The following is a 12,361-nucleotide window of genomic DNA, read 5'->3' as shown; positions in this document are numbered from 1 at the left end:
TTTTATGATGCAAGACTCGCCATTTCTTAGGATTTGCAGGATTCATAGTTTTGGCGTCGCATCTATGACTATGGACTCTTAGAGTAATAGAAGGACCTTGAATGAAACTAGATTCATAGGTATAGAGTTGCGGTTGCGCTTGGGAACAAGGACTAGTAGGAGAACGCGCTCTACATTTGGGAAGATAGTGATGAAAGGTGTACATAGCCTAACGAGCAATGCATAGATGTACTGGTATTGTAGGGTATGCCAGGCTAATCAATGGGTTATGTCATGCTAGCCAGTGTGAGTCAACCAAACGAGTGTATTAGGATTATATGGGCAACTCTGTTTCTGCAGGATGTATGTGTGGATATATAGGTGCTTAATGGTATGGACTGCATTGCTATGCACTGGATAGCTATATCTGTAGTGGTGCCTATTTGGGTGCTGACTGTTATAGATGTATAGCTAAAGTGGTATGGTGGTGCTAATTCAGGTACCAGGTGTCATGGATGTATTGTAAAAGTGTTATGGAAAAAGTGTTATGGAGGTTCCAATTTGAGTGCCAGGTGCTATGGACATAATGCCAGATGTATGAGGTGTGTTGATTACCATGTGTGCTTGAGGTATGGTGTGTAGAGGTGGTGTGTTGAATGTTTGTGTCGAAGAAGAAGCATGTTGTATTTTTTGTAAGTATATGTGGAAAGAAGCGAGGTGCGTTGTATCTAGCCTGTGTGAACGAGTGAGGTTATAAGTGGTGTGTGGAATGTAGTGACCCAGGTGTTCCAACCAAGGCGTTTCAGGATCATTAATGGGAAGGATGTAGCATGGGTGGTGGGCACCAGAGGGTCCATCTCCTTTGTATCTTATCTAATATGCTTTACATGACGACGTCTTTTAAAGACACTTTTAAGGAAACTTACCTGAGCGTCTGGAGAAGAAACTTCATAAAATTATTACATGACCCAAAGGCAGAACAGAACCACACAGACCTGATGCTAGAACCCACATAGAGCCTGTGCCACACACAACTAAAAACAAAACTCCATCATTCAAGAAAGACAACCACTGCAGTCACCATCCAACCACCTACACCCCCAAGCATGGAACCAAGCCTATGTCTCACTTTGGAACAATTTTCAATGGCCAAGCGCAGGTTGACTTGCAAGAAATATCAAAGGTGAAACAAAAGCAAAGAATTACAAGGAGGGGTAATGACCCGAACAAAGGTGCAGTCCAGCACCACTCCTCCCCGTCCATACCCCTAACTGACAGAAATGATGCAGACCAGCACCACACGTAAAGCAAAACATCTGGGGCATACATCGGGGAGAACCAAGGCACAACTACTGCCAAGCTTCAGAGGAGAGAATCACTCAGGATAGAGACCAACTAGACAATGTGAACTGGCACGTTCCTAAAAACACAAGTGAAATGCAAGCTTAAACCAGTGGCCGTGGCATAACTGGCTCATAAATCCAACACAAACACATGGCATTGGGACACTGCTTGCTAGTCCATCCCCAAACGCCTGTGTACATCATGCACCATGACACTCAGCGTAAACGCCATGCATGCACACTTGTGAAGCCACAAAATCTTAAAGCAAGTTTATGACACCAGCAATCCAGAAGCAATTAACCTCACCACTGTGCCTCCACCGCTGTCATACCCAAAATAGAGGCAGGCAAACATACTTCAACCACATGACAAAGATAGAACCCAACCATGCTCAATCCAAATGCATTGCATCCTCAACCATCCAGTAATAGAAAATTCAGTCCCCAAAATATAAACCTTAGGTTGAGATCATTTGAAACCCCAATGCATGGTCAAAACTACTGTCCCCCTTGACCCGTGTTTTTGTAACTATGGGACATACCAGAACCAGGACAGTTACCAACCATCTGCCCATTCCAGAAACTGCAATACCCTCCAACCTGCCCAACCACCCAAAGATGATACCCTAAAACATGGAAACTAGCATGCACATACAAACAGGACATGCAAGAAACATGAAAACAAATACACACTCCTCCTAAACAGCTGTTTGATAGCCACCTCATTCACATAATACTTTTAGCCCACAATAGAGACCAAGGTATCAGTTAATCAACAGAGAAATGTGGGGTTGAGAGTAATAATACTCCTATTACAATTAGTATGATCTGTGACAACTTCAAGAATGACCTGAAATGACAGGCTTATTCAGGTAGTGTTTCTATTTTTCATATTTCTGAAACAGCCATAAGAACTCAGAGAGAAATTGATCTTATGTTTATTTTATTGAACAGGGTGCACTGGAAACTGAATAACTTCCTGTCCCAGAACCAACTTGCTGGAGGAGAGAGTGTTACAAATCTCCTGTATGTCCCATGGATGCTGTTGTCACTGCGTGAGGGGTGTTACATGTCTGTGTGTAGGTGAGGAGTGTTTCTTACCTCCCAAGGATTTGAGGCACACATAGCAGCTTTATAAGAATTACCTCAATTCAGGGGGTGGAGTCTGCAACTGGCATCGCATTGCATGGGCTTAGGGGCAGATGCGGGGATTCCCGGAAGTCCTGGGCCACTTTCTACACTGGTTGATAGTGACTCCTAGCATCCATACCTGGGCAGCCATTAAGTATGTGCAGTCCCGTCCTTCTCGTGGCATGGTGACCCACTCTAGTACAATGTGGAGAGCTTTGTTAGTAGTGGGCTGAAAATCGGCTTCAATTGGATATTTGTATTGGATATTTGTACAAATGTCGGCCAGAATTCAGACATATTCAGCTTTGAACGAATAATTGTATACGTACCTATTCACCTATTCAATACTAAATTGTTGAAGCAGGTATTCGTCAAGGAATGTCAGATACAAATAATTTTCTTTTAGAATCTTTCTAAAACATCAAACTTTAGCTTTCTAATAATCTGCTACTTTACAGCTTTAAGACTTTATTACACACATCCTGCAGATGAAATAAGATACTAAAGGGTGTATGGGAACAGATAAGAGTGTTTTCCTTTGTTTTCTAAAGTTTGTTTATGAGGGTGGCAAGTTTATACATTAAATCAACTATTAGGCTGCATACAGATGATTGCCTTATTAACATTTCTGTATTTGGCTGAAGGCTACAGGTTGTTGTTTTTCAGCATGTACTAAACAATAGTAAAAGATAGTGGAATTCCGCAGAAATGCATTGCAAAGGGCAGATTCTTGGCAGAATAGCACAAGGTAAAACAGTCGGTTTATGCTAAAACTGCAGGCCTATGGCTCACTAGTTCCAAGATATGCCCCACCTGCTTCAGGTGCCCGGGAAGAGCAATTACATACCCTTGAGGTTCTTGGGGGAAGAAGTGGGTGCCACCTCCCCAAAGACTGACCCTCTGCCTGTAATCAGACTCGCAATATCATGTACATCAGACAGGGGTTTCACTAACCTTACCATTTGACAGGAGTCTGCCATTGGAGAATTTCTACTCTCTAAACACAGCGCACGGGTCTGGACCGCAGTGTCCCCATGATGGGAATCACAGGCACCATGTGGGAACGATTTGGGGCCAGACTCTGAGGTTGTTTGCCCCCTTAAGACTACAGGGTCTGATTTGGGATTCCACTACATAAGAACCCAAGAATTTCTGAGAGTCCAGGATCTAACCACCAGGAAGTGAACCAGAGCCCGGGGCTCACGGAGCGGGAGAGGGCTCGGGTCAGAGGATGATGCAGAAAAGTCTCTTCTCCCGGAAGGGATTCTCCGCGGCCGGCACTGGGGTCATCAGAGGGTCCTCCTTCGCATGGGTCTCACAGAAGGCCAGAAGATCTGCAGCTGCTTTTGAGACCTAGAAAGAACCAGTTAAAATAATGAAAACAAACACCTGACAAAATCTCGCTTTGTGTGGTCCATGCAAGGAGCGCACACTGCTCTATCACACAAAATATTTTTGACAGTGGAAAAAAGTCAGAACTTTCCTTTGAAATGTTAGCTCATTAGAGATTGGCCAAAGTACCCCTCACTGTCCACACGCCAGCCAAAAACACAATGTCAATTGTGAGTATTCTTGCACTATTTCCAGTGACTCCATCAATGTCCAGGTTATAGGTAGATCTAACAACTTCCTCAGGACCAGCTCCTATACCACGCTCCAAAGCATCCCCACAGCTCCAGAAATAGTTCCCATACATCATCTCACCTTGCAGTCGGCATCCCAGTATCATTCATTACAGCTCCTCCAGACTGGCGGCTTCAACTCCAGTTCCTAAAGAACCCTACAGTCTGTGGCAGAGCGCGATTCCCCATTGCTCCAAGTGTCAGGGCTGTATTTCATTCCCTGCAACTCCCTGCAGCCCACATGCCAGTGCCACTCCACACAGCTCCCACAGGACACTACACCATTTTCTGCCGTTCAGGCACCAGGGAAGACTGCACGATGCCCCACTGCTCTTCCTGTGCACATAGTTCGGTGCCTTTCCAGAGGCAGGACATCAGCACCATTTCTCACAGCGAATCGGAGTTTCTGCAGTATTCTCCACAGCCACCCAATGTCGCCAATGCCATCCCTTACCTCGCCCGCTGAGAGTGGACTTGTATATATTTGCTGTGCCTCCTTTTGGCTCTAAGTCAGTATCATTCCCTGCAGCTCCCCTATAGGCAGGGTGTCTTTGCCTTCCCCTACAATCCCCACATCATCTCCCAAGGTCAGGGAACACACACCATACCAATCGTTTCAGTCAGGAGAGCAGAGAGAGGCATTCTTGCAATGCAGGTTGAAGACTTGCTGTGGCTGTGCAACTCACATATCTTAAATCCGGGCCAATTCAAGCTGACAATTTACCCAGTTTCAGACCCACTCTTGATGGGTACCAAGGGGACCTGACACCATTGAATAGAGGCCTTGGCTGCCGCTATTCATTGAACACTTCATTCACTTTCCCTGTTTCTCACAGACATAGAACTATCCAACTATCGTTTGGAACTTCCTGTCAGCCAGCGCTTTCCCATCATTCTCCCTTACCCCAGCATTTATACTGTTTACCCCATGTCCTACAGATCTATCACATCCATCACTGATATATCATTCCTTAAATAGGTTCCATATATCTAGACACAGCCGGAAATCCTGCCCCATAGAGTATAGCTACTGGAATCCATCGCTCTTCAATCTTTTCCTACAGGCTCCTCATGGCCAGCTGCTCCCGCAAAGCCAAGTGAGCTACTGCATTATTGTCCTACAACAGGTGGGTCACTTGCTCTCCATCACCAGAGTCAGCAAATCACAAGCAATCCAGCACAAAGCTCACCTTCATCCTGTCAATGTTTACTTCCAGTTTAAGTTGCTCCACTGTCTTCCTCGCCTCTGCGATCTTAGCCATGTTATTGGACATTCTTCACGGCTGGGCTCCAGACACTGGATAAAGGAGAAGTCTGATAGATCAGGATACTTCACAATGCATGCTAGACCTACATTGATGCATTACTCTTAGGCCATATAGTATTGATGTTGATTTTTATATTTCATATGGATATTTTATTTGTATACAAGTGTTTCAGAGCGTGACAAGGCAAGGAAGGGGAACAAGGGAGAACTGAACAACGATCTTACTAGGCACAGTGACATTGAGAACACGCACGAGCATGGTAGAGGGAAAGGGGGAAAGTGCATGGGAGGGGGGGAGAGGCGGAAAGTGCTGAGAAAAAGGAATACACATAAATAAAACATAAATAAATAATAAAAGCAACAAACAGTGTTAGTGCAGCCAGCAAATGGCAAGTGCTAGGTTTAAGGCAACAGACAGGGGGTGTCAGAAAGTGCAGAAAACAGGGGGGGGGCTGTAGGGTCCCACTGCAAGGGATTGCCTGAAGGCACTGCGGGTCGGTGGCAGGGTGAGCAGGTTCCTGGGCCCGAATGTCTGAGGGTGACCAGATGCCCAATGCCGAGACAGAACAGCTCAGCAGGGGGGAGGAGGAGAGAAGGCAGAAGCAAAGTGGAAGGTCTTGAGGTGCTTCCGGAACCGGAGATGGTTCTCCTATAGTTTCAGAGAGGCAGGGAGGCTGTTCCAGAGGGTGGCTCCAGCTGAAGACATAGATCTACCCCCAGTTTGTTTCTTTGAAAAACATCTGACCCTGAGGGAGTTAAAGGTGGAGGAGCGTATAGCTCGGGAGGGAAGGTATTTACAGGAGGAGAGCTGAAGGTATGTTATGTGACATGTATGAAGCACCCAGATGTCATTATAAGAGCTTCAAAGCATTAAGATCTGTCTGAGATTTTGGCAGACTATAGTCTCACTATTGCATGGCAAGCTGTACATTGCATTATAAAGAAAATTAAAATCGCTTTGCCAGAAATCACAAGTACTGTAACACTATTTTAAACAGTTGTTATGTTTAGTGTGGTGGGTCCTATGTTTGTGACAATATCTGTGAATTAGTCATTGCTGGCATGAGAACCGAATTTGGCTCATGGGAATCTCTGCCAGCTGTTATGGGGACACTGTGCTAAAAGGTGGGATGTGGAAGTGACTACCCCAAATCAACTGATTGCAGTTGTGGGCTCTGCATTGCATCAGAATACATGTTCATGCAGTATGCCTGGTCATCATACATTATTGACAAAACATTATATTGTATAGCAAATTCTTTGGTTTTTATAGATCCAAATAAGAGAAGTAGATTTTTATACGGCAAGTAGAGTCGTTTATTTCAATGAATAGCGGTATTACCAAGTGTTGCTATGGATGTAAATCAGAGAATTGTCCATGCAGCATGTAAGAAATAAATCAGATGTAGCTAAAGTATATTTCCATGTGACATATAGGGTGCATCATAATGCAAGACGCATCATTTACGTAAATCATTTCATAGTGAAGAGGCAACCCTGCACCACATTCCCTGTGTTTCAGTGGCGCTGGAAATAGGGGTGCGGGGGGTGTTGTCGCACCTCCATACCTCTTTGTGGAAGCTTACCGCTGATAGCAAGGGCTGAAAATATTCTGGAGCATTACTTTCTTTTACACTAAAGGATTCAGGAAGAGGCTAGGTGCCTTAACAGAAGCCGGTATCGAACAAGGTCCAGAACCTGCCCGTTGGTAATCCCCGCATCGCCAGTAAAGGAGACATTGAAGACAACTCTTTGGATTTCCATGCTTTCTGCTGGCTCATTTCAGAGGCTAACAGATTTAATGTTTTAAAATGTGGTCTTGTTTTTTCTCGTCATTCTCCACCATTCATTTCCAGCACAGCAAGTGTGTGTCTGACTAAGCAGTGCGCCCACCTCTCCTTCTGTTTCTTAACCACAGTCGTTGACCCCTGTGGAAGGGCTGCCTTTGGGGGTCAGCAGCGCTTTGACTAACAAACAAAAGGAAAGGCGGATGTACCTAAAGGTACAATAGCAGTGCGCTCGCCTCTCCTTTTGAAAATGCACCGTACTCCCGCATACTTAGGCCATGTCCCCTGTTTAGAGTCCCCCACCCGCTCGACCCCACTTAAAACGCTGGTTGCTGGTTTTACTACAGTCATTGCTTTTGTTATGTTTCCTTGGACACACAGTGATGACATTCAGTGTCATTCAATTGTTTTTGAATTATAAACAGTTCAATTCTTCACATTTTAGGAGAAACAATCCTCAGAATTGACACATTTAGCAAATACGGTGTTTTGGTATGCTTGCCCACAAGGGCAGGGTGAACTGAAGATCCTATATCACAGGGACAGAGCTTTTCCAGTAATGTGATTTTGTTTAACAACACAATGCATTCTAGGAGTTACACACTTTATTAATTTCAAATTAACAAATGGGGTTGGAGCACCTGAAACCAATAATTCTTACTTCCCAATAATAGAGTAGTTTGTCCTGTAGCAATAATTGTTTGCAATCTGAAAATACAGTACAAATACTATCCTAGAGAGATGTTTACGGTATTGATCAGTTAGTTTAAGAGGAGGCCTAAGCCAGCAAAGCTCGAAGCAATTGTTTAAACACACCAAAACCTATCGATTAGGAGATGTGTTTGCCTTTAACAGGGGCTTTTTTCACAGATCTTGTCGATTGTGCCCATTTGGTCATGTTGGCCGCAGTCTGCTTAGTCTTTCCTCTGCAAACACTGCAGAGGAGAGAATCCATTTTAGACTGAGCTATGGTACACATATCTGTCCACATCGGAGGGAACCAACAGCTTCTAGGATCTCTTTAGATGTTACCCAAAGCCTCAAAATGTGTAATCATTTCTAATCTTTCTAGTCTTTGTAGGATTCCTCTTATTCCCAAAGACCTTCCAGTAGGAGCTAGGTTTACAGGGAGCATACAACATGCCCAACAACATATCATCTGATATGTTGACACCCAAATGGTGCCATGCCTTCACTCTCCTCGCTCACTAATTGAGATGCAAGATGGGGTGGTCCTTGAGTCCTGCAGGAAAAATTGAAAAATGGTACAAAAACACGCACTTCAAAACCACCCGAAACAATACAAGTGATTGCAGTCGATCCCACCAGGGAAGCCCAAAGCTCTTGCAGAGGTCACTCTCAGAATGGTCTCCAGTTTCCCTACTCTTACTTATAGTTGATATATGTGGCACTGTGCAACTTCCTGAAAGTTTATAAACTCTTTTTGAATCCCTTCAATTTTACCTGCAACCTTCTCTAGGGTTTTATCCAACTCTCCATTGCTTACTCTGGCTTTCAGACGCTGCAAAATCATTGAGCCGATGCTCCGTGCCTGTCAGTGGAGCTAGGCTATTTAGAAAAGTAGCAATTTGGTGTTAATTACTGAATTTCGGAAGGGATGAAAAACTTCAGTTAGTGAACTCTCAGCGAAGATCCAAGTGGTCTACTTGATGAAATGATGCCTTGTATTCCAATAATCCTCTGTGAAACACTAGTCTGTTCAAGATCTTTTTGGGGGAAATGTGGAAGAGAGAGGTGACTTCTATTTCCAAAAAGCAAAGTTTTAATGGTTCCAGAATCTATTTAACAATTCCACTTAGTAAATATAAAAATATATTTTACGACGGCCTTCTGTCTTTGTGATGAGAAGCTAAATTCTATCACAAACCTATTTTGCAAAAAAGCTTGCTCATGTCTTTCTCCTGCATGCAGCTTTGGGAATGAATATACAGCTTTAACTGCTTCTGTCCCTCATGAACCTTCCCCTTTTCTCTTTCTCTCTCGTATACCATGTTTATAAATACTTTGGGTCTTGGGTTCACTGCAAAATTCTGGCTGTCACCTTGCCACGTGTCAGGCAATTGGAGCACATCAAGACCTTATTTAGGGCCCAATTCACAGAGTTTTTCCTAATGGGGTTTTGCCATTATAAAACTCTTCTCTGAATTAGGCCCTTAATCTTTTAGCATTTTCGTATGCATAGTTTCCTTTTTTTACTATAAATTCAGTCCAAGAATGAAAAGAGATCGCTAGGACTGCAACAGCATATTCTGTGATTTTTGGTTTTCTTAAAAGGAACTATGCATAATATACACTCAACAATAAAAGATGCATTTTTGTCTACACTGGAATCATACAGATGCTTGTGATTTGTTTGAGGTAAACAATAGGTAAACACTGATAAAAACAGGTTTGGAAATATGTTGAAAACAATGGAAAAACACCACCTGAATTGGAAAAAATAAACACTGAAAACAGGAAACTCTAAGGTGTAAAATAACCCTTTGATATGCAAGAAGGCTACTGCACATCACTGAAGAGTTATCTTATCATATAAAGGAACTCAGCCTTCGAACCGTTCATCGCTTTTGGACAGGGAACTCCATGGTGATTTGCAATATCCTTATAGTGCACAGTAGTGTGTAATACATCCCATATATTAAGCATACAGCAGTTTCAACCTTGCAACTGTACATTTAAAAAAGGAGGAGAGCGAAACGGAATTCGACCCTATGACTTCTCAGATTCAAGGGGGTCGGGGAAAAGGAGGTGCTTCCCCTCGACTAGGCTGTCATCTGGACTTCTTGTGCAATTTGAAGCAATACAAAAATGCTCTGTGAGGTAAAAAAAAGTCTTATGCAGAGTTTGCTGCACCTTTGTGTGTTTCCTATTCACAGCATAACGTGTATGCTCTTGCTAACTCCAATTTCATTTTAAAGGCTGAAAATACAGGAATACATTCTTTGACATCCCAAAAGCTACGTTGTTCTAATTTCTCCATCTTGTTTAGATGGTACTGTTCAGATAATAATATTTAGAACTGTAGGCTACTTTGAGATGTAAGGGAGCAGTTGCTGAATTTAACATTTCACAAATCCTGCAAAAACATTTCTTGATGATCCATACTACAAGAACACATACAAAGAACACTGCAAAGATAAGCAGTCCTCTAAGCAGGATCATTGTGCTGTGCATCAACTGGACTTTCAGACAATAGTACAGCGCAGTGAAGTCATACCTGTCAGCTGTGTGCTATACTAAAGTCCTTTGCCTTGGGATGGACCTAGTTCAAGTGAATGTTGTCAATCCACCTTTGAAGCCAGCGTACCATTATTAGCTGGCAGAGTCCAACAACTCAAGTTCGGTTCTCATGCCAGCAATCATTCATTCAGTTGCATAGCCAAGCACACAGTACTTCGCACCTAACACACAACAGCACTTAGCAAATATTAAACGTAATGCTACCGTACAAGTCATTGGGGCCAAAGAAGGCGTTTTGTTTCAGCAACGTCAAGTGCAGTTTACTATGTAATATTTAGACCAAGCTCTACTGAGTTACTGCACTTCCACAGTGCTCTATAGTCCATAACAATGACATTTAGGTTCTATAAAAAAGTTATTTGAAGAGTTTTGTTGGATGTGCCATTTGCCACAATCATAGCCTAACAGCACCGAAGCTTGTCACAATGGGTATCCAGACCTTGTTCTGTGAAAGAGCAGAACAAGGGTGAGGGAAACGGCCTCAGTGACAAAGCTTCAACAGATAAGAAAGATATATACACATGAAAAAGTGAATGGGGTACACCCTTCCTGTACGTCCCCACGCGTTTGTTTTTGTGGGGGAGGAGGGGTAAGATATCATGGTCCAAAGCACACCATGATAACTTGCAACTCTTGCCGGTCAGGGTTTAACCCACATTAAGACACCAGGGCATCCTGTTTTTCTTTACACAGGCCCCAAGCAATGGAAATGCACCAGGTAGCCACTCCCTGGACACCTCCATCTTTTTATTGTGAAGATGCAAGATATCTTGGCCTGATCACGCCCATGGTAATTCACATCCACTACCTTTCAGGGGTTAACACACACCAAGATATAAGGTCATCCTGTTTTATGTTTATTCGGGTCCCAAATGATGATTATGCATAATGTACCACTTCCCTGGACACCCCCACTTTTTTATTGTTATGGCCTGAGCACACCTTGGGTAATTTGTTTCCCCTTGCTTTAAGGAGTTATCCAAGGGTATGATACCAGGTAATCCTTTTGTATCTTTATATAGGCCTCAAGCGATGAATATGCACCATGCCATCCCTTCGTGGACACCATCACCGTTTTATTCTGAGGATGCATGTTATTGCTGCTAGAACACCCCCATGGTAATCCCCATGCTCAGCCTTTCAGGGGTAGCCTCACAGTAAGAGTACAGGACCCAAGAAGCCAGTGGCCAAAAGAGACCTGACATAGTACTACCTGATAGTATAGGTGAGTCAAAGGATCTGAGGCATGGCAATACCTCTCCTTGGCTTACCATGACATCCATTGTGTTTAGCCCATCATGACTCAATCAATAGTTACTAATTTCAGCAATGTCTGCAAGCAGGAGCATAGAAAAATAAGTTCCAGTGGGGCTAACACATGTGACCAAGTTACTTTACCAGTCTCCTCCATCTGGGCTAGGGATATGACCTCCAGATACCGAGGAATGCCTACCTGCTGCATAAGAGCCGATGCAGAGGTAGTATGTGAGGCATCATCCAGGGCCCACGCCAATGCATAGTTCCCCGAAACTTGTCACCCATCACCATCACTACTCTACCATATTGTTGTAATGTGTGTCATGGGACCCTGGTGTGTTTGTTCTTCTCCAGGGTTACACATTCTTTCCAGTTTCAAGGATCTGGTGGCTGGGCCGACATGGGGTCTGCTTCCTAGAAATAAAGCTATGTTTTATGCACGTTCCCGCCTCATTTGTTTCTTCACTGGTGACGAGGATCAAGGGGAGGGAAGCAGACCCATCAATTCAGGCATGTGCTGCCTTTGCCACAATTTGATGGTTGAGTCCAGCAGAGGTGCAGCAATGGTCCAGGAGTGCTGTGCCCTCCACACCTGTGGGCATCCCTACCCTGTTATTCCCGGGTGCCAAGGATTTTGAGAAGGGGCTGGCTGCGCGATTCAAGAAAAGGTGTTGGTTGGAGGAGACGCGATGCAAGAGTACAACAAGGTCTGAG

At 43.8% G+C, this 12,361-nt stretch overlaps 1 protein-coding gene across 1 annotated transcript in view; it reads right to left on the bottom strand.

Moving 5' to 3' along the window:
- Positions 1-3,548: 3,548 nt before the first annotated feature.
- GNG8 (G protein subunit gamma 8) overlaps positions 3,549-12,361 on the bottom strand; it is a 240,608-nt gene continuing 231,795 nt past the window's right edge. Inside the window, exons 2-3 of the mRNA XM_069644587.1 lie at positions 5,266-5,372; positions 3,549-3,806 (exon numbers count right to left, since the gene is read on the bottom strand). Of these exons, the coding sequence (XP_069500688.1) occupies positions 3,678-3,806; positions 5,266-5,349 (213 nt within the window). The 5' untranslated portion in view covers positions 5,350-5,372 and the 3' untranslated portion in view covers positions 3,549-3,677. The remainder of the gene's footprint in view (positions 3,807-5,265; positions 5,373-12,361) is intronic.

The sequence above is a fragment of the Ambystoma mexicanum genome, chromosome 2p (assembly GCF_040938575.1).
Source record: "Ambystoma mexicanum isolate Mex_15411 chromosome 2p, UKY_AmexF1_1, whole genome shotgun sequence".
Taxonomy (NCBI): Eukaryota; Metazoa; Chordata; class Amphibia; order Caudata; family Ambystomatidae; genus Ambystoma; species Ambystoma mexicanum.
The sequence above is the reverse complement of the archived record's forward strand: the minus strand, read 5'-3'. Positions and strand labels throughout refer to the sequence as shown.